A 21,789-nucleotide genomic window follows, 5' to 3' on the forward strand; every position below is an offset into this window, starting at 1 on the left:
AAATCAGCAGGTCTTATGGCTTTCCCAGACACTGAGGGCATCTTCTCTAAAGAATTGTCATGGCAAGTCAGGACAGTTGTCTGGGAGAAGATGTATCAGTGTCCCATGGAGAACAAACCTTGAATATAGAATATTTCTTTACATGTATAACGGTCCAGTTTCGGCTTCTAGTAACTGTGGTTGACTATCTTTTTTTCTTTTAAATTTCCATTCTAGTGCTGTCTTTAATTTTCCCGAACACACCACATCAAGGAGAGAAAATATTAGTTTACCTGGACTTTTAATGACTGCGAACTTCCCGAAGCACTGGAGCAGAAAGACTGACCACCTGTGGGACATGCTGGACCCAGGTTCCGCTGTTCTCTGGTGAGTGACTCCCGTGAGGAGCTGCTTACTCCTCTGGTTACTGTTCCTCAGCAAAGACAGAAGGGAGCTGCCGGGTTTACAGTCAGGGCTATCGCTCTTCCTGTGTTGGTGATGAAGCTGTGCTGGAGGCAGGAGTGGTAGTCTAGCCCTGAGGCTATGTCAGCGCAGCCCTGGAGGAGGCACCTTCTAGATCTGATCAGTTGGAGCCACAACCACCGAGTTCCTGAACAGGAGCGGAAGCACAAGTGTGAACGTCCTGAATAGAAGGAATTTTGGAAGGGTGTGGGGGGCACTCAGAGTGGAGCGAGCAGCCCAGCACCTGGGCCAGGGGGCGATGGGGAGAGGGGAGTGGTGGCTGCTTTCCGGAGGCTGCTGGGAGACCCCTCATATCAGGCAAATGTGCTCCAGGCTCGAGTCACAGCCCTCAAGGCTCCAGCCTGCCCCCAGCCCTGGGAGGAGGTTCCTGGCTCAGGGTGGCGGGGGAATCGAGGCTGACACCCCACAAACTGTCATGGGGAGGCTGTTCCCAGGGCTCTGCCATGGGAAGAAAAGGGGGCCGAGGTGGTTTCAGAAGCAGTGACGTCCAGAGACGTGAACCTGCCATTCTGGGCACTTTGCCTTGGTTGAAACCCCTGTCGTTCTGTGACAGCGATTCAGCCAAGACCAGGAGGCAGTCAGATTTCATCTCGTGCTCCCAGGAGCCTCTGCTGGCGCCCACAGCTGCATCGCTGTGTGCTGGGCTCCCAGCTGGTAAGAGTGTGAACCTCACAGGCCTTCACGGAAGGGGCCCTGGTGAGTGCTCAGAGCGAGCGTGCGCCCATGGCTGGTGTGCACTCAGCTCCTGTAGGATCCCCTGTGCAGGCCGTGTGCCACACCCCCACCCTCGAGGCAGAGCAGACAGATTTCCCTGCCCCAGGAATGTTAAAGCAAATGGCAAAGAAGAACGTTAAAGCAAGGGAAAACTGGCCTCTAACGTCAGCATTACTGAACTGTGCATACTTGGATAATCTCACTAATGTCTCTGGATTTCTGCTAGGTCATCTATAGAATCAGTGTTAAAACTTACTTCATTAGATTATATTGAATGTCCGTGGGTGTCTGGAGCTGGGTCTCCTGCAAGGTCTTAGTCCTTGGCATTTAAAGACATCCACTGATCCTAGGACACCTACACACTAGGCTGAATGACAAACCTTTGTTACTTGGAAGCCGCAGGGGGGCTATTCTTCGCTTAGTGTTTTGTTCTGTAATGACTTGATTCTCAGGAAAATGACTACATCATCTGGTTAGCTGCGCCACATGACACCAAGGACTCGGAAAGCTTTGTGTTCCCCCAGCCCAGAAGTGAGCAGGGAGCTGGCTCTGTTGTCACGGGCTCCTGAGGGGGTGTTCTCTGAGCCTTCTTCACGCACGACCCTTGGAACATTCAGTGAAATCTATATTTTCTTATATGGCGCTTTCAGTGCTGTGAAGGCTTACAGAAAGAACTCACACTTTTTTTTTAAATCATAAAAGTATAGGCTTGATTTTGGTTTGGAGGGAACTGAAAGCTCTAACTGATTTTAAGTCAAAAACCATCAAGAAATCTGTCAGCCTCTGTTTCTCTGTATCAGTGCTTTTCATAGATGTGCTCTTTATGAACCACAACGGGGATGCTGTGTCTTGGGGAAGTATCAACTCTCATTCTAAATACAGTGACCACCCATCACTAATTTGTTCATTCCTTCCCTCCCCTTCTAGTGACTCGCAGGCATCTATTAAAAAATAAAATAAATTCACACTAAAAAATAGAAATCTAAAATTAAATATTTAATTAGAACTCTGATTTGCTTTAAAGATAGGTGGCATTGCACAGGCTATATTACACTCTCTGTATAATTTTTTTTTGACAAAAAAGATAACTGTTCATTTTAACAGGTCACTTTAATATTAATACATGTGTAATAGGATCGGAACTGAACGTCAGCTAGAGATGGTACATTGTACATTATTGGGAAAATTACAGTTTTGTATTGTAAAAACATTTATTTTTTTAACAATTTACCTACATTAATCAAAAAATTACAGCATATTTAATAATTTTACAAATTCTTCATAAAAAATATATCTCTGTACAAAAAGGTCGTTTGCACCTACTTCATGTCAGCAGCATGTGGCGAGGTGGCGAGACGGGTGGGTGATGGCGATGGTTTCCTGATCGTAATGCCAGCGTTCTTTCCCCTTTTTTATAATAGCTTTTTTTGTGTGGTTGTTTACAAAATATTTTACAGAAGAAAAAAATTATTGCAGCTAGCCTGAAGAAAGGCAAGATGTGTGAGACAAGCAGCAGTTTGAACAGCTTTGAAGCACAGAACCTGTCCGGGGCTCCCGCCCTCCACGGGCTCTGGCTGATCCGGAAAGAATCCTGCAGCCGGACCGGAGGGCGCACTTGCCGACGGCTTGGACCGAATGTCCAGGACCTCGCGGGGATCTGATCAACACTGCACACACCCTGGGAAGAAACTGGGCAGAATTCTCGCACAAGAATTTCATGGGGTACTTTTTTTTTTAACAACATGCTCCAAACTGGCAACCGAGGACACTCTGACTTTGCACACAAAGGAGAATCACGTCTGATCTGGTATGTGGTTTCTTGTATGTAGTTATGTCCTGTCGTGTCAGGGTTTCGTAACGTCACTGACCAGCGAGCAGGTCAGGGATGTGGAGAGAGACATTGATTCAGACTCTGAAGTCAGCATTTTGCACCTAGTTTGAATGACTCAAACCGCATATGTACACGCTATTATATTTATCTATATGTATGTATATATATACACCTCATATGTATAGTAACCCTGTTCTCCCCTGCACACAAAGACGCGACAGCTTCCTCCTGTCTTCTCTTTGCTTCAGCTCCCTGGGTGTGCGAGGAGTCTGCCTTTGACTAAGGAGAAGAAGCCATAAGGACTCCAGGCTGCAAAGCCCTCTCGGTCCTGTTGCCAGGTTGGCCAGGGCGAACCCTGGAGTTCCACGCTGCGGGTGGGAGAGGCTGGGGCCACGGAGCTTGGCCATGCCTCCCGACAGCTGTGCCCTTCAAACAGGCAGCACAACAGTGAGTGCCCCATGGGTAAGAGTGACTGAAATGTTCAAATTGAAACTTTTGAAAGAATGAGCTATTATCCTGACATTTGTATTTTTCATTTTTCACTTTTCAAGCCCTGCATTGAAACATGCAACAAACACACATCAGTCTTAAAGCTATGTGTGAACACGTCCTCAAGAACCAAGTCTGTACTGATGCCGCTAAGGATGGACAAAGGGGACCTTCTCAGTAACTGGAATGCGCACTTAAAACTCAGATAATAACATACGCCTTGCCTTTTAAAAAAAAATTTTTTTTTTCTTTTTTATCAAACAGCTGTAAGTAAAAATAAACACGATCTCTGAGTTTATTATGTAAACATCCTCACGGCCGCATCTTCTGCTTCCTGTCTGGGCTTTTACTACCTGGGGAGTCACACCTACTTTATTTGTACCATGATTCATAATTTATTTGTGAAGAATTTTGAGCTCAAAAAATCACCAAAGTTTTCTTTCCATCTGGGATTATATAGCATGAAACAGAAGAAATCTATAATAGTAATATCTAAACTGTGTCATCAGGAAAGAAGAGTGGGTGTGACTTTTCCTTGCCTCTAAAGGAACACTTACTATTTTGATCATCCCGAAACTTTTCCACTGCGTCCCAGGAACACACAGTCCTTTAACAGAAAATGACAGGGATGGCAGCGAAAGAAAGAAATCACAGCAGAGGATGGACAGGAAGACTGTGTGGTGAGCCCAAACCCACAGGCAGGTCATGAGCGACCTAAAATAAATTACTATTCACATCTGTACACGGCACATAGAAAGTGCTGCAGACCTCCTGCTATGAAGTAGTGGAATATCGACGATCACGGGATGGGCGCAAGACTAAAGAAAGGATGCGGGAAATAAAAGGCCTCTTTTTCTTCTCAATGAATTCAACACAGCTGTGAAGCTAAAAGAAAGCAGTAATAAAATAAATCTCTTCGGTATTATTTTTCCTTTTAAAACCTGTGCCATATCTGGGGATTTTTTCTTCTTTTTTATCACACGCTAACTAAACTGCAGCTGGAATGCTTAGCTTGACAGTATGGCAGGATGCTTATATACAATGGATAGTGTGTAGAAACCCCGTGTAAATAGTTTATTTTTTATCAGAATCTTAGTCATTCATAACACACTAGTGCAAAAAATTGTGCATCAAAAATTCTGCGAGAGAACAGCTGACTGGGAAATTTGCAGATGGCCCTGGGGCAGCCCCGAGGTGAGCTGCGGGGCCCTCGAAGCTTGCCGGTCTCGGGGAGGACGGCGCAAAGCGTCTGCAGGTGTGTGCGGCTGCCGGAAAGGTGTCTTCTTCAGGAGGGCTTTTTTTTTTTTCTTTTTCCAGAATATTCATGGGGATTAAAAAAAAAAACAAAAACAAAACAATGAACCCATACTGCGGTGCTACCACGTGTGGCCCAGAGACCGTCTGGCCCGAGGCTGCACTGAGAGGCAGCTGGGCCACATCAGGCGGGCAGGGCTGCTGGGCAAGGCCGCGCGCTGGGGCCGCAGCAGGGGCGGCGGTGGGTCCGCTCCCGGGACGAGGGTCTGTCTGTGGCCCGCGTCCCCCTCGTGGCCGGGAGGGGCCAGGCCGGAGGGGAGGGTTTGTGGCACCTGTGGTCCCTGCTGTCCGTCGTCGGAGGTATGGCTATGAGGCGGCCGCCCGCGGGCTACACCACGGTGCACACCGTGTTCAGAGTCGTGTCAAAGCGCACGGCCTTGGCCTCAGTGGGCTTTAAGTTCGTGTCGTACATGGGGTTCTCAAAGGAGGCCTGCCCGTTGCTGTTCTCATGGCCGGCGTAGCCATTGTACTGGACCTTGGGTCTCGTCCTAGGGGCGGGAGACAAGAGAGGGGACAGGCCATCAGGACCTCAGGGCCAGGGCTTGGGGAGAGACGTGGCATGTGTAAACCCAGGGCAGGACTACGATACCTGTGTTTGTAGAGGTAAAATGCAAACCCTGATAAGATGAGAGCGAAGAATGGAACTAGAATTGCTGCCGCCACAGAGCCACTGCTGGTGCCGTGGTAGTGACTCGAGGAGTCCTGGTCGGAGCTCACAGGGTCTGAAAAGAGAGGGTGCTTTAGCCTGCAGGCAGTGTCCTCCTGCTGCCACAGAGACAGAGCTACAATGGGTTTGATAAACAAAGGTAGACTCTCCACGAAGCAGAAAGTGTTCCCATTCCATTGGGAAGTAGCTGACACTTTTTGGAAAGATTTTAACATCCATCTTAAGGACTAAGATACAAGAAACTGGTGGTTCCTCATTGACCTTCAACACTGTGAGAACAGCAAAGGGGGCAGTGGTTATATTGACTTTTGCTTATGGCTATAGATACTCAGATTTGTGTAAAGTCTAACTGAAGCATCTACAGGGCTGTATCTGTCTATAGATGTGGGTAGCATGTGCTGTTTGCTCCTGCCCCAGGATAAGTCACTGAAATTACACAAGAAGTTCAGGTCTCTATAGAAGTGGAATCACATTCATGTCTGACTCTTTGTAACCCCATGGACTGTAGCCCACCAGGCTCCTCTATCCATGGAATTCTACAGACCAGAATACTGGAGTGGGTAGCTGTTCCCTTCTCCAGGGAAGCTTCCCAAATCACGGATTGAACCCAGGTCTCTCACACTGCAGGTGGATTCTTTACCATCTGAACCACGGAGACCCATCACATGTGAATATCTCGGTGCAATCTACCTTTATTGGCATAGATTCCAAAATTCACTATGAGTTTAGAAATCATCAAAAAATACATGTCAATGTTATAAAGCAAGTTTCTATAAAATGAGTTCTGTCCATTAACAGGGAAGGCAAGTGTAAATATCTCAGACACCAGGCAGGCGACATGATCATTAACTTGTGTATCTCCACAGTGGAGAGTTCTGCACAGCACTGAGGAAGAAGCAAACACTAAAAGTTCAGATCAGAGAACATTTATCAAGGGATTATTGTCAAATAAGTTTATTCTTGAAGAATTTATTTATGAAACACAATTTTGAAATGTATTTGGCTTAATTGCATGGAACCACTCAATGCACGTGTGTAGTTAATTATGACTGGGGTCATCTGAATATAGCAGAACTGTAAAACGAAGCTGACCTCATTTCAAAGTATATTTCCAGAATTTATGGGATGTTTCCTGTTCAATTTTTTTTTGTACAAAACACAAATACAAAGAAGTAATCAAATAGTTAAAATAATTAAATAGCCTTTTAAAGAAATTTTCATAAAAACTTAAAAATAATATTAATTGTCATCTCCTTCAGTAGATGGGCTTCCCAAGGTGGCACTACTGGTAAAGAATCCTCCTGCCAATGCAGGAGATGCAGGTTCGATCCCTGGGTCAGGAAGATCCCCTGGAAGAGGGCATGGCAACCCACTCCAGTATTCTTGCCTGGAGAATCCCATGGACAGAGGAGCCTGGTGGGCTACAGTCCATGGGGTTGCAAAGAGGTGGACTTGACTGAGTGGGCAAACATGTACACATAACTTCAGTAGATGCAGGATTATGCTACTCCCTACCACCTCCAGTTCTTATGTTAACATATTTTATCCTGGATGTTGGCACCTTGTAAATCAACCATACCTTTTTGCAATCCTCCTGTATCAGCATGTGTGATTCAGATTTAATTTTTCATTTTCAGGTGCATTCACCAGCTGCCATGCACAGGGGATGCCAAATATTTGTTCTAAATCTCAGCACCCGGGAGATGGGCTTGTGAGCAGAGCCAACAGGGTGCTCCCTCCCTGGGCATGGGGTTAGCATGAGTGATGCAGAGACTCGGAGCCGTGGTGGGGCTAGAGCCCTGGGGACAGCATCAAGAGCTTCCTGGGGGTGGTTCCAGCCGCAGCGGGGCAGGCCTGTCCAGTCTGAGGGCCATGTGCAGACGTAACCCCAGCCACCAGGGGTGGTGCTGTTCAGCCGGGAGAGCCCAGTGCTGCTCAAAGGTTTATTGAAAACCCCCAGCTGCAGAGGTTTATTGTGAGAATGAAATGCCAGGACATCTCAACTACTTAGAACCTTAGCTGCACAGTTTCCCCAGGACCCACATTTACTAGAAAATTGGTTGCATGATGCCCGGGTAGTTGTCTGGCCAGCTTTCCTCTTAAATCCCCAGTTCCTACAGTAGAACCTGGAACGTAACAGTTGCTCAGTACATATTTGAGAAATGAAAAAAATGGTGTTGTCTTTGTAGTGGTTCAGTAGTTACTGGTTTCCATTAAGTTACCATGGCTCATTCTCCAGGTGTTTATAATTCTGTGCATCTCTACTCATCCTGATAAATTTGTAGTCTGCTTAAATTAACTGAAGCCACTTTCTGTTATCTGCAAGCAAGACTATATATTTTTGGCCATAATAGATCTCAGCCTTCCAATTAATAAAATCCTGGATAATGGACCTGCCACAGGAGGCCTCACATCATGACACAGGGCAACATGAAAGGTCTTTTTGAATTAAACTCCTGACTTGACTCTGCAATTATTATGCTGTCTGGAGCTCCTAGTTAATTTCAGTTATTTACCCGTGTTTTAATAATTTAAAGGGTAATACATGCACATGATATTAATTAAAGTGGCATAAGTAGATATAAAAGTAAATATGAAGATGATGGACATAAAGGGTCACGCCTTGCCCTTTGCACTAGTTTTCCTCTTTATGATTAACAAGGTCTTCAATTTTGCTTTTGTTTGCGCTTTAGCATCCTTCACATAATGTACTAGTATAGTGTGTGTGTGTATATATATATATTTTGTATTTATTTATTTGGCTGCACCGGGTCTTAGTTGCGGCATGCGGGATCTAGTTCCCTGCTGAGGAATGGAACCAGGGCCCCCAGCATGGGGTGTGTGGCATCCTAGCTGCCGGGCCACTAAGGAAGTCCACAGTGTACTATTAATATACGTGACTGTGTCTCTGTTCTTACTTTCCTAAAATATGGGGATACTATTTACATTGTTTAAAATTTGCCTTTTTAAAGTTAACCATATATTTGTGAAGTTCTTCCATCTGCACTTGTGAATATAATTGTTTTCAGGAGTGCAGTATTCTATTAATTGGCTAAACCAGAATTCATTTAGCCAGTTTGCTGCTGAAAAACGTTTGGGCCATTTCTGGTATTTCTCTGTGATGCCACCATGAAATCCTCTTTCTACAGCGATGCATCAGCAGGAGGCTGAATATACAGGATAAGTTCTAAGAAGTAGAAGCACTGCCTAACAGAACGTGTGCCTTGTAGCTTTGCTCAGTCTTACCTAATTGCTCTTTGAAGTGGCGTCCCGATTTCCTCTCAACCCATCTCAGGAGAGACCTGGACACTGTCTCCCCCCCGCCCACGCCCCCCACCTGCATCCTTGCCTCTCGCTGCCCCGCTTCTGCACATTATTACCACTGCTGCTGCCCTAGGAAGTCAGATGCAGTGTGCAGCTATTTTCTCAGTTGTGCTTAAGAATGAAGGTGAGTGTCTGTTTACATTATAGGCTGGAGCACTGCTGAAAGAAATGCACATAGTATAGAATTCACCTTTTTAATGCAAGAGTGCAAGAATTCACCCTTTTAATTCAAGGGTTTTCTTTTTTTTTCTATTAAAAATGTGGGGGTTTGATGCTGCAGTGATCACCACAACCTATGTAAGAACACTGCTATCGCCCCTAAAATTGAACAGGGCCCCTCAGCAGTCACTCCTCCTCCTCCTTACGCCAGGCTCCAGCTTTCGACAACCACTGCTCTGCTCTCTGTCTGTACAGATTTGGCTGCTCTGGATACTGCATATAAATACAAGAACTCAGTATGTGTTTTTTGGTGAGTGGCTTCTCGTATTTAGCATGATGTTTTCAAGGTAATATCCACTGTATGCATGCGCCACATGCTGTTGATCTGTTCACTGCTGATGGACACTTGGGTTGTTTCCACATTTGGACAATTGGGAATAACGCTGGTATAGATTTATGTGTGAACACGTGTTTCCTAGTTCTCTTGTCATACGTGTTGGAGTGGAAATGCTGAACCTTGTGGTAGCCCCACGTTTCAACTACCCGATGAACAATGCCAGGCAGTTTTCCACAGCAACCGCACCATCATCACTTTCACATCAGCACGGTACGAGCCTCCTAATTCCTGCACGTCTCTGCTTCCACTTGTTTCTTGTCATTATGGTCTGAGCCACCCAAGTGGGTGTGAGGTGGTTTTGATTTGTGTTTCCCTAATGATTAATGATGTTGAGCATCTTTTCATTTGCTTGTTGGTCATTGTTATCTCTTTAGAGAGATGTGTATTCAAATTGCTTGCCAGTGTTTTAATTAGGTTGTTTGCCTGCTAAACGTGTACTTCAGGAGACCTTATGAATAGCTGAGAAAAGAAGAGAAACTAAAGGCAAAAGAGAAAAGGAAAGATATACCTATTGGAATTCAGAGTTTCAAAGAATAGCACAGAGAGATGAGAAAGCCTTCCTAAGTGGACAGTGCAAAGAAATAGAGGAAAGCAATAGAATAGGAAAGACTTGAGATCTCTTCAAGAAAATTAGAGATACCAAGGGAACACTTCATGCAAAGATGGGCTCAATAAAGGACAGAAATGGTAGGGACCTAACAGAAGCAGAAGATATTAAGAAGAGGTGGCAAGAATACCCAGAAGAGCTATACAAAAAAGATCTCTATGACCCAGATAACCACAATGGTATGATCACTCACTTGGAGCCAGACATCCTAGAATGAGAAGTCAAGTCAGCCTTAGGGAATATCAATATGAACAAAGCTAGTGGAGGTGATGGAATTCCAGTTGAGATATTTCAAATCCTAAAAGATAATGCTGTGAAAGCGCTGCACTCAATATGCCAGCAAATTTGGAAAAGTCAGCAGTGGCCACAGGACTAGAAAAAGTCATATTTCATTCCAATCCCAAAGAAAGGCAATGCCAAAAATGTTCAAACTACTCCACAGTTGCACTCATCTCATGTGCTAGCAAAGTAATGCTCAAAATTCTCCAAGTCAGGCTTCAACAGTATGTGGACCGTGAACTTCCAGATGTTGAAGCTGGATTGAAAAAAGGCAGAGGAACCAGAGATCAAATTGCCAACATCCGTTGGATCATTAAAAAAGCAAGAGAGTTCCAGAAAAACATCTACTTCTGCTTTATTGACTAGGCCAAAGCCTTTGACTGTGTGGATCACAACAAACTGGAAAATGAATGCCAGACCACCTGACCTGCCTCCTGAGAAATCTGTATGCAGGTCAAGAAGCAAAAGTTAGAACTGGACATGGAACAACAGACTGGTTCCAAATCGGGAAAGGAGTACATAAAGGCTATATTTTGTCACCCTGCTTATTTAACTTATATGCAGAGTATATCATGCGAAATGTCGGGCTGGATGAAGCACAAGCTGGAATCAAGATTGCCAGGAGGAATATCAATAACCTCAGATATGCTGATGACACCACTCTTATGGCAGAAAGCAAAGAACTAAAGAGTCTCTTGATGAAAGTAAAAGAGGGGTGTGAAAAAGTTGGCTTAAAACCCAACATTCAGAAAACTAAGATCATGGCATCCGGTCCCATCATGGCAAGTAGATGGGGAAACAATGGAAACAGTGAGAGACTTTATTTTTGGGGGGCTCCAAAATCATTGCAGATGGTGACTGCAGCCATGAAATTCAAAGACATTTGCTCCTTGGAAGAAAAGCTATGACCAACCTAGACAGCATATTATAAAGCAGAGACATTACTTCACCAACAAAGGTTCGTCTAGTCAAGGCTATGGTTTTTCCAGTAGTCATGTATGGATGTGAGAGTTGGACTATAAGGAAAGCTGAGCGCTGAAGAATTGATGCTTTTGAACTGTGGTGTTGGAGAAGACTCTTGAGAGTCCCTTGGACTGCAAGGAGATCCGACGAGTCCATCCTAAAGGAGATCAGTCCTGAATATTCACTGGAAGGACTGATGCTGAAACTGAAACTCCAATACTTTGGCCACCTGATGTGAAAAACTAACTCGTTAGAAAAGATCCTGATGCTGGGAAAGATTGAGGGCAGGAGGAGAAGAGGATGACAGAGGATGAGATAGTTGGATGGCATCACCGACTCGACAGACATGAGTTTGAGTAAACTCCGGGAGTTGGTGATGGACAGGGAAGCCTGGCGTGCTGCAGTTCATGAGGTCGCAAAGAGTCAGACACAATTAAGCGACCAAACTAAAATGAAATGTGTACTATTTAGCCATAGGGTTTATATATTCTGGATACAAGTTCCTGAGTAGATACATAGCTTGTACTCTCTCCCATTCTGATTGGGGAGGGAGTAGCAGGGGGGCTTAGATTTTCTTAATATTTATTTTTATTTGGTTGACTGTTCCGCATCTTAGTTGCGGCATGCAGTATCTAGTTCCCTGATCAGGGATCAAACCTGGGCCCCCATTGGAGAATGGAGTCTTAACCCCTGCACCACTAGGGAGGTCCTGGGGGCTTTGATTTTAATGGGGAAACCAATTTATTTTTGTTTCTTACACAATTTTTACATTAGAGTTGCCTTTCAAACTAACTTGCTTTAGTATCCATTTAAAGATAATCACTTTTTTTTTTTCAATTTATCTACTGACTGGAGACAACTAAGAGGTTGTTTATTTTTATCCATAAAAATAGAGTGTAGCCAAAACTCTGAAATGAATGGCTGTTGTTGAAGCATTACTTACACATAGACTTTTCTCATTAGTTGAATGGGAGACTTGCTTGTGATTCAAAGTATTTTATGAGCCAGATTGTTTTTCCTGACAATAAGCTCATCATCACATGAGAACATCACTTGTTAAAGCAAGCTTTTCTTTTGTTAGAGTAAAAAGAAATGGGGCAGTGCAAAAAAATTCTTAACAGCAAAGTGATGATTCCGGTCCGGCTGACTGGATCAGTAAACTCCGACATCCACAGAGTATTGTGCACGGCTCGCTGGGGTGTCCTTAGACAGAATTACTAGAGCGTGTGCCTCGGAGAAAGGAGGGCAGATAACCACAGGGTTTGGCTCAGAGCAAGAGAAAACTTCACCATCATTAGTGCCGGCCTATTTTCATTATCTCAAAATAATGTGACCCCATTGAAAGCATCATCTCAGTCATGGCTGACATTGTAATTTAAAGCTCTTCTGTGTAAAAGTTCCTAATTTGGAAAGGTGGGTTTAGAGTAGTTTATGATTAATTATCTCTTTTGGTCAGGTTTTTTTTTCTTCAAGCATGATATCATACAGTTGATATATATTTCCTTTGGAATCCCTCAGGATATTGATAAAGGATTATTGAAATGAGTACATCAGTGACTGCTGCTGCTGCTGCTAAGTCGCTTCAGCCGTGTCCGACTCTGTGCGACCCCATAGACGGAAGCACACCTGGCTCCCCCGTCTCTGGGATTCTCCAGGCAAGAACACTGGAGTGGGTTGCCATTTCCTTCTCCAGTGCATGAAGGTGAAAAGTGAAAGTGAAGTCGCTCAGTCGTGTCAGACTCTTAGCGACCCCATGGACTGCAGCCTACCAGGCTCCTCTGTCCATGGGACTTCCCAGGCAAGAGTACTGGAGTGGGGTGCCATTGCCTTCTCCAACATCAGTGACAACCATCACCAAATACTACACTCATGTTCCTCTGAAAGGCTGCTTGGCATCAAATCCTACACAGCGGTACTCCTCTGTGTACAATTGATATGTTAGGAGCATTCTGTAAGTAAAGTAGAAAGTAGCTGATACTATTTAGGAGAAACATGGCACTCATCTCATTATAAAAACTGCACCTTCTCATCTGTGCTAGTAGCAACATGAATAAAGATATGTGAGAGAAGAGCTTTAGCACAAAGCAAACCCTCATATTGACTCTCAGTCTTCCCAGCAGCCAGGAGTAGATTCTCTACTGAGATTTCAGATGACGAAATAGGCTTGAGAGTGTTGTAATTCCTCCTGGATCACAAAACTAGCAAGTGGATGAGGTAAGCTTCACATCTAGTGTTTTTTTTCATACATTTTTCTTGTCTAATTACTAAGATATACATCAAGTACTTGAGAAAGACATAAAGAAGGCAGGTAGGCATATTTGTCCCTTCTATCTCGAGCAAACTTCTTTCTCATATATATAAGTCACGAATACCTTTCCACCTCAATATGTAATCTTTGTTCTCTAATGACATATATTGAATTAAACTGTCTTATATTTAATGTAACATATTGCATAAGATTGATGTAAGAAGCAATTCATTTATGATATATGTGTGAGATATTCAGGTTATTTCTAATTTCAACTATTAAGAGTATTCCTGCTGTACACATACATGTATATGCAAAAAATCATGGTCACACTTGTCTGATTAAAAATATTAGAGATAGAATTTTTCATAAAAGATTATCGTCACATCTACTTACACACCTACTCACACACTCACCAAAAATGAACACCCAAGTGCGTTTTTCTAGTCCACACCAAATCTGACATTCTCATAGCTGAATATGATCTATCTTTGTTACCATAATACATATTTTTCAAGTTAATATCTTTTCATAGTTTATTGGCCATTTTTAATTACTCTTTCTTAATGATATTCTTAGGGTAATATAGTTTGTTTATTCTTTGAGTTTCCACTTTGCTTGCTTCCCATATTTCAAAGTATTTCTTTGTATATTAAAGATATTAATTCTGTGTCTGGCAAATTTATTGCATTTATGCCAGCTGATATTTTCTGTTTTGCTTGCCGAAGAAGAAGATTTTTTCATCCAGTTGTAAAATACGTGTCTCTCCTGTTATTTTTGTTTCTGTTTCTTTCCAGTGACATTTTCTATCTCATTCAGCTCAGTCACCTGCAGACCAACCTGATATTTGATTTGAAAAATCACGTAAGTGCAGCATACCTTGCCTTTCCAGCTTGAATTTCCCAAAGTCTTTTCCGTGTATGTCACCTTGAAAAGTAAACCCTCCTCTTTCAAGTCCGGATGATACCTGATACACATGAAAAGGAAGAAAACACCAAGAATTAACCATAACCTCTTCTGTTATCATAATATAAATATTATTTCTCCTATTTAGACATTAATGGTTAATTCTTTTAAACATTTGTCATTCCTTTGAGATTCCCATTTATAGTTAAAATTGAGAAATACAGATATGAACTTTCAGCTAACAAACTCTGTCTCATTTTGATTTCCAAAACAGTAGTAAAATTTATACCTTATTTATATGTTTAGTATCCTTTGTGAGGGGGACACACATATGAATTACCTCAGAGCCTGGATTATGTGTCACAGCTACTGTCTCCTGTGCATCATGTGAGGCCCTTTACACTCAAGTTTGATGATGAATTAGTGCAGAAGCAATGGGTTAACTTGCAAAAGAGACTATGAAGGGGCTTTGGGAATTTCTCTCAGCACGTGCGGGGTGGTTAACTGTGGCTTTGGGGAAAGTCTGGCCCCACTGTTACAGTGGGGTGTGGTCTGCATCTAAGCTCTTGCGTGTCTGACAGGAACAGCTTATCGCTCTTGGCCAGTTTCTTTCTCATCTCAGAGACGGCTTTCTTCCATCAGATGATGAAGGGGTGACGTTGCTGCAAGGCTAGGGTGAGGGCCCTGAGTTTTCATGGTGCAGACAGGACCCAGGTCATCTTGGAAGGAATCCCTGTTGGTGCCCCCATCTCTGCGCAGACATGACGATCAGAAAACCCTCCAGGAAGTACTCACATAACCATCCAGTCCCCAGTTGTCATTCTCAAAGTTGCTGATGAAAATATCCACTGGACCTTTTATCTGAAAAGCTTTCAGAAGTAAGTGGGCCTCCTCCTTCTTGTAAACACCTAGGAAAGGATCATGGGTTATTGTTACATCGCAGAAACGCTTATGGTCAGGAAGGCAGGCACTCGGTCCATTTACGTGGAATATGTTACAGAGAGGGTAGTGTTTTCAATAACAGCAATTAGTATTTTTATTTTTAAAGTTTAGCTGCAGTCCTCCTTTTTTCCTAAAAATCACCTCTTATTGAACACATTGTCTGTCTTGAGTAAGTATTGTTTACTTCACGCAATTCAACATCTTTATCCCACAGGAGGAAAAAAAGTTATATACGTTCATTTATATTAAGTTTTTTAAATCCATAATTTTTATTCCATTTGTACTCACTTCTGAGGACAGGGGTATGTATTATAGGAAAGAATAAGATACAAGACCTAGGGGATTAAACTACTGTGTATGAAATAAACAAGCTAGAAGGATATATTGTATAGCACAGGTAATATACCAGATATTTTACAATAAACTTAAATGGAGAATAATCTATAAAAATATTGAATAACTAAAAAAATGATGTATTGATAAAAACAGCTATGCTGAACAGACACATGGAGAGTTTGTACAAAATTCTTACAAAATTTCAGTGTGGGAAAATGTAAATATTTCTAAATCAATTAAAAAAAAGAGAGAGCATAAAAATAGCCCCCAATATAGCTACTTATATAGATGAACTGTGCTTATTAAAATGAAATGAACGGCTTGGTGGATAAAGGTCCTCTGAATGACTGCTGAATGGTTTTGTCCAGGGGGTCAGGGTGTGTTTTGGGGGATGTGCTTGCAGCTATGGCTAGTTCCCTACCCAGAGGAGGAACCAAATGAATAAGTAAATAAAGAAATGAACAGATATTAAATAATAATAATAATGAGCCCAAACACCTTCTGTGCAGAGAGACAGGTTCAAGGGAAGGTCACACTGTTTCAGGAACTCCAGCAGTTAATTCCCACTTTCTCTCATTAGAGAAACAGACCTCTAAAAACATTGCCGGAAGACTGTCCACTGGCCAATCACACAAGAGGCATGGAACCCATGGACAAGAAAGCCCATGGATGGGGAGGACCACCTAACGAGTTGACTCTGGGCTGCTGTCCATCGCCACCATCAGCAGCTCTGTGTTCTTGGCATACAGTTTAACCTCTAAAGCTCTGGACCCACTTCCACAAACTCTTAGTAGAGATAAGATATATATATTCAGGAGATTTTTATGGTGATTAAATTACAGCACCCCACAGGACACCAGGTCCTGGCTGGCTTTCCAGGAGCATGACTTGCCCTTCCTCCTGTATGCTCCTTCGCAGTCAGATTGTACACGGTGGGTGGCCTTCTGTCTAGCCACTGGGACTCAGTCGGAACAACTCTTGATCCAAACTTTTCTCCAGATTCAAACCTAACTGCATCAAAGTCACACTGGAGAATATTTCCTTTGGGAAAAAAGTCCAAACTCCATGAAGAAAAATATTATCCAAAGGACCTGGGTGAGCCTAAGGAATCTGAATATTTTGCAAAGTCTCAGTTAGTCTGATCCAGGACTAGATTTGAGCTCCCAGTCTATCTCATTTATACCTTCACAGGGTCAAGGTGCAAAGCAGTTTTGGGGACCCCAGATCATGAATTCATAAATAAGTACCTGTTAAAAATCTGTGAGAATGGATTATTTTTCTTTTCCTAAATCCAGAGTGTGTGCACTGTTTTTAGATGTTTTCCCAGGACTTCCCTGGTGGTTCAGATGGTAAAGAATCTGCCTGCAATGCAGGAGACCTAGGTTTGATCCCTGGGTTGGGAAGATCCCCTGGAGGAGGGCATGACAACCCACTCCAGTGTTCTTTGCTGAAGAATCCCCATGGACAGAGGAGCCTGGCGGGCCAAGGTCCGTGGGGTCACAGAGTGGGACACAACTGAGTGACTAAGCATAGCACAGCCACAGCCAGGGAGGCAGGGAAATGAGACATGAGGGAGGGGAGGCGTCCTGAGCGGCTCTCACACTTTGTGGAGGCGAGCCATGTGTCTGTCTAGTCATCAGCGAGGTGTGGGTGCCCCTTGGGGCCCCGTTATGTTCAGAACCAGGGCTGGGACTTGTGGATACCTCAGTCTGAACCCTTTGGAAGTTAGTCTATAAAAAAGGATATATTGTTATAAGTGAGATAATTTGAAAAAAAAGAAAAAAGGCAGTAGATTCAGTCTCAAGGTGATTCTGTGTCCTGTGGGTTGATGCTCTCAACCCACGTGGGCTGGAGATTCTAATCACTGAGATTCTGACTACAGAGCTCAAATCCTACTCCTGCCCTGTCACTTAGGAAGGCTGCTTAGTTTTCCTGGGTATCTCTTTTTTTTAACCAGTAAAAAAAAAAGAAGTGTTTAATAATAATACTTAAATCACAAGACTGATGCAAGAAGGAAATGAAAATATATATATATATATATAAAGCACTTAAAAGTGTCTCTTGCTTAAAAATGAACCAAAGTTGATTCTTTTCAATTGTTTTTTTAAACTGAGACACATCAATAAAAGCTCACCGGGAGCAAACAAGTTTTAAAGAATGACAGCAAGAGAATATCAAAACTGAATTTTGGAGATGTGAACATCTGGACATAAGTCTTACATATCTGATATAACACAATCTGTTTTTAATCTGCAGCAAATTAATTTGCTTTTCTGCACTGGTCTTGTAACCTTTAAAATGAGGAGACAGAAGCATCCTGCCCTGGTCACTGAGATGACCTAGTGAGAGGCAGCAGGTGCAAAGCCCAGGTGACATCAACCACCCTTGGCCCGGGTTGGTGCCCCCTCAGCCAGAAGACTGGCAGAGAGTCTGGTGAGGGAGCCCCCTGGGTGCCTACCTGTCAACTTCAGCTCCCCCTGGGAGGCTTCAGTGAGGGTTGCATTCACTTTGCTGCTAGTTGCGTTGAACCAGTCGACAGTTAGGGTCACAGGCTGTCTTTTCCCTAAATATTCGTAATATCCCTTCCACACCGAATGAATGAAAAACACGTCTGAAGGAACTGTAGGGGGAAAAACAGACAAATGTTAGCACACACAGAACAATTACACTTAGAAGTTTTAATACACAGAAGGCATAGCATTGCTCATTAAGACAGCACGACAGTGACGACGGTGAAGACAAAGAAGACCTGTCTCCGTGTCCCCGCACAGCAGGTTTGTGAGAGTCAGGTGAGCCGGGCTGGGAGCAGGCAGGTTACTGTGACATGCAGAGTCATCTATCCCTGGGGTGGATGCCAGCGCACCTTTGTTACCAGATCCGCTAGGGCCAGCATGTGTAGTGAACTGGGACTGCGGACACTAAGTAAGGTCTCATCAGTCAGGCTGACCTGGAAAATCCCTATGGCTGTGTCACTGAATATCTAAGTCCACTTGCTGTGGGAAGACTTAGGAGGCTCAGAGGAACGGACATCTGCCAGGGCGCTTCTGCCCTCAGAAAGCCTGCATTTCACAGCACCCCTCTGACTGCACAGACCCAGCTATGGAAACAAAGATGCTTTATTTCCCAAGGTCTTTATTTTGTAAGTAAAGCTGATCTCTCATCTAGCTCTTCTGCTCTTCTCTAATCCCCCTGATAAGAAATAGTCCAGAATTGGTAAGAAAGCTAGACTAAATGATGTCAAAAACCAAAGGCAAACTGTCTTCTTAAAATGTTCCAATTCATCTGGGACAGGAATTCTTACAAAGATTAGTGAGCTATTCTCTGTTTTCACTGGTTCCAAAAAATTAAAACTTTTCACATTTCTGCTAATAAATAAGTATAAAATCCTGCTATTTTTACAATATTGCTGTAACATTTTACAAGGGAATTGATGTAAATATGCACTAGTGAATCCACTAAATTTATTTCTGCTTTTCGTCTCATGATATGTGTAAATTGTTTAATTGGACAACATCCACCATGAGTGGGACTGGCCAGAAGGTACTTTTGGACTTCCTGGGTATAAGGAAAGATGCTTGTCTCCCTAAATGTGTTTTTTAGCAGATGCACTTACGGCCCCAATGTGATGAGGACAAAGCAGTGTCCCTGGTTTTGCTTTTCTTTCCAGTCCCAGTGTACGTTTGCCTGTCTTCCCAGACAGGCTGACACATCTCCCAACAACAGAACAATGTCACCACTTCCTAGGGCTTTGATGGACCCAACTTCCTAATAGTAATAATTTTAAAACTCAGGTTTGAAGCAGAGACTTGACACAGGCCTCTGACACAGCTGCTGACTGATCAGGACCCTGAGCAGACCCGTCGTCAGCAGTAGCACCGAGGCCCACTTTTTATCAGCAAGCCCGAGATGCCTCGTCTTCCTTTTCTAAAATAAATAGCCTTTTAAACAGTATCCAGATCGCTTTCCCTAGTCGGAAGGGACACACCCAGTGGAAGCTGTGAATGTGCCGAGGTCCTCTCATTGGCGGGTCAGGTGGGCCAGCCAGGCTGGGCAGCAGGAGAAGCAGCAGGTCAGCGGGGCAGCTCGACTGTGCTCAGCTGCGACCACTGGGGACATGGAGGATCCTTTTGGGTCCTTGTCCTCTGATCTGTTGCTGGTGGTTTGCAGTGTAATGTAACCAGCACAGTGGAGGGGCTAGACTGTGTGTCCATACAGGGAAGCCCGTGTCATCAGTGCTTCCCTTCAGAGAGCATAGGGCACACTGAGGTAGAGTCTGCAGCGCTACAGCTGATTCATTTGGATGTTTGGTAGAAACCAGGGCAATGTTGTAAAGTAATTATCCTTCAATTAAAAATAAATACATTTTAAAAAGAGCCTGCAGACTTTTCACTGCCCATAACAAAACCAGTAAACAAAACAGAACAAACACCACCACCACCACCCACTGTGTTTTCTTCCATTGAAGAAAACATTGCCTGGATAGAGCACTGATTTCTGTGTTTGATTTTCAAATAACATTTACATAGACTAGTACAGAAAAACAATTTAAGGTAGGTCTCATACTTCGTGGTGTACAATGCATGAATTCCTTTAAACATGTTGGAACTTTTTGCCTCATCTAAGAATTAAATGCAAAACCCAGCAACTGTGACTGAACTTACAGCATTTCATATAACCTCGTCACATTTGATCCTGCAACAGAGTTTATGTCTAAGAAACCAGTGTGAAAACCTGAATACAGAAAACACCAGAAAAATGCAACTTATCTAAGTGTTTTCTGTTGTATTTTTTTTAAGTTTGACTTACATTATAATTTGGGGACACACTATATTGTTTAAATTGTCTAAATTTATAACAGGTACAATAGGCCAGGTGATTTGGAGTAATGAACATCTTCATTAGGAAATAAACCTGCACCTTTCCTGTTTGCTGCTGCGTGCATTAAGCAAGGTATCACACACAACAGAAACCGAGAATTAATGTATCAGAGGCAGAGGATGGAGGTACTTGGGGAAGGATAGACCCCACACTTGAACTGCTGGAACACACAGCTGATGCTGTCATGACGTGTTGTTTACTATAGCATCCTCGTGTGGAGGAAAAACACAACCCTCTTTATAAGGCTCTCCGTTATACCACATTCTGGCTCAACATCTGATGTCCACTTCTGCCTACAAAGTGCCCAAGGTACCTTTTCATAAAACAGTGTGGGACAACGGCAGAGGTTTTCCTTTTAAGTAAAGTATTGTTATTCCATTAACAAACCATGGTTATGAGAGAAACAGGAACCTGTGTGGGCTTGGTGTTTTAAGTAACTGAAACTTTAATTTGTTTATGGACTAAAGGAATCAGAAATTTGTTTCTTTGGCTGCACAGAGTATAGTAGAGAACAGATCATCTTATTTGATTTAAATCTGTAACTGTTCTGGTATACAAACCTGGAGTTTTAGTAACTGTTTCATTAACTTCTCTCACTCCTTTACCTACAAGTAAAAAGACAAATTATCACTTTTCAAAAAACATTTAGTTTTGAATAAGTTTGAAAAAATGTCAAACTGAAGCAATGTTTGTTTCTCCAGATTTCTTGAATGCACAAAATAGTAATATCTTATACTTCTCCACTTTAAACCCATATGTTCACAGCATAATGTCCTTTGCTTTTGTGGGAAAACTGAGTTTCTTAGTGGAAATCAATTTGGATCTGACTTGTGCATTCAGTGTGCTACAACAGAGAGCCTTGTAAAGGAGGGTGTTTATACCCTTTCTCACTCCTCTTTGGGATCTCCTGCCCCCAAGGGAAAGGTAATTTAGGAAATTTATAAAGAATTACAATCCATCTCAATTTTCCAAGTCCCCACCCTGATCAATGAACTCACAAGTTAGCAGTGAACATCAAAATACTTCCCCTGCAAAATGCTTAATTTGGTCTATCAACTTAAACTCATAATCTCTTTGATTTCATAGTTTTGTATCAAACTACAAATTACCACTTTTTAAAAAGTATGTATTTGTCTATTTCAGTGAGAGATGGGAAAGGGAGACATAAGTGACTTAATTCCTAACGTAAATTCGACTGAAGATTTATGAGGGGATTCTGACAGAAAGTTGCTTCTGGGGAATTTTGACACAAAATAGGGGGATTCCAAGGAAA

At 43.0% G+C, this 21,789-nt stretch overlaps 1 protein-coding gene and 2 long non-coding RNA genes across 3 annotated transcripts in view; 2 read left to right on the forward strand and 1 right to left on the reverse strand.

The window, feature by feature from the left end:
* The first annotated feature begins 490 nt into the window (after window positions 1-490).
* Window positions 491-4,436, forward strand: LOC145516306 (uncharacterized). The gene is made up of 3 exons (XR_014061287.1): window positions 491-2,983; window positions 3,256-3,454; window positions 3,559-4,436. It is a non-coding gene; the product is annotated as an uncharacterized LOC145516306 (long non-coding RNA).
* A 119-nt stretch (window positions 4,437-4,555) lies between these two features.
* Window positions 4,556-21,789, reverse strand: part of CSMD1 (CUB and Sushi multiple domains 1) — a 1,578,457-nt gene continuing 1,561,223 nt past the window's right edge. Inside the window, exons 64-69 of the mRNA XM_081517452.1 lie at window positions 21,077-21,121; window positions 18,097-18,258; window positions 15,156-15,268; window positions 14,334-14,421; window positions 5,400-5,532; window positions 4,556-5,298 (exon numbers count right to left, since the gene is read on the reverse strand). Coding sequence (XP_081373578.1) covers window positions 5,139-5,298; window positions 5,400-5,532; window positions 14,334-14,421; window positions 15,156-15,268; window positions 18,097-18,258; window positions 21,077-21,121 — 701 coding nt within the window. The 3' untranslated portion in view covers window positions 4,556-5,138. The remainder of the gene's footprint in view (window positions 5,299-5,399; window positions 5,533-14,333; window positions 14,422-15,155; window positions 15,269-18,096; window positions 18,259-21,076; window positions 21,122-21,789) is intronic.
* On the forward strand, window positions 14,786-16,895 carry LOC145516304 (uncharacterized). The gene is made up of 2 exons (XR_014061285.1): window positions 14,786-15,238; window positions 16,219-16,895. It is a non-coding gene; the product is annotated as an uncharacterized LOC145516304 (long non-coding RNA).

Source organism: Giraffa tippelskirchi, chromosome 8, assembly GCF_054371585.1.
Source record: "Giraffa tippelskirchi isolate mGirTip1 chromosome 8, T2T-mGirTip1v1.2.pri, whole genome shotgun sequence".
In the NCBI taxonomy this organism is placed as follows: Eukaryota; Metazoa; Chordata; class Mammalia; order Artiodactyla; family Giraffidae; genus Giraffa; species Giraffa tippelskirchi.